At 78.3% G+C, this 272-nt stretch overlaps 1 protein-coding gene across 1 annotated transcript; it reads right to left on the minus strand.

The window, feature by feature from the left end:
• Window positions 1-5: 5 nt before the first annotated feature.
• On the minus strand, window positions 6-269 carry LOC112391995 (C2 calcium-dependent domain-containing protein 4A-like; the record flags this gene model as incomplete). The annotated part of the gene is made up of 1 exon (XM_024733548.1): window positions 6-269. A coding segment is annotated over one exon (264 nt), but the record flags the coding sequence as incomplete, so codon positions are not given.
• Window positions 270-272: the final 3 nt, after the last annotated feature.

Genomic DNA, 272 nt, shown 5'->3' on the forward strand with positions numbered 1-272 from the left:
AGCAGGAGGGGGCCCAGCAGCAGCTCGCCCTGGCCCAGCAGGCGGCCCCGATCCAGCCCGCGGCCCCGGTTCTCGGCCTTGACGCGCACGGCCAGGCGGCGCACCTCGTCCTCCGAGAGCCCGTCCAAGCACAAGTCCTGCTCCAAGACCGCCCGGCGGCTCCGCCGGACCACGGCGCCCCGCAGCCGGCGCGTCTGGCTCGGCGGCTGCAGGACGAAGCTGACCTGGCAGCCGACGGGGGCGCAGGGCTCGGCGGCCCCACCGGCCGGGCC

The sequence above is a fragment of the Neophocaena asiaeorientalis genome, unplaced genomic scaffold, assembly GCF_003031525.2.
Source record: "Neophocaena asiaeorientalis asiaeorientalis breed wild unplaced genomic scaffold, Neophocaena_asiaeorientalis_V1.1 C47191420, whole genome shotgun sequence".
NCBI classification, from domain to species: Eukaryota; Metazoa; Chordata; class Mammalia; order Artiodactyla; family Phocoenidae; genus Neophocaena; species Neophocaena asiaeorientalis.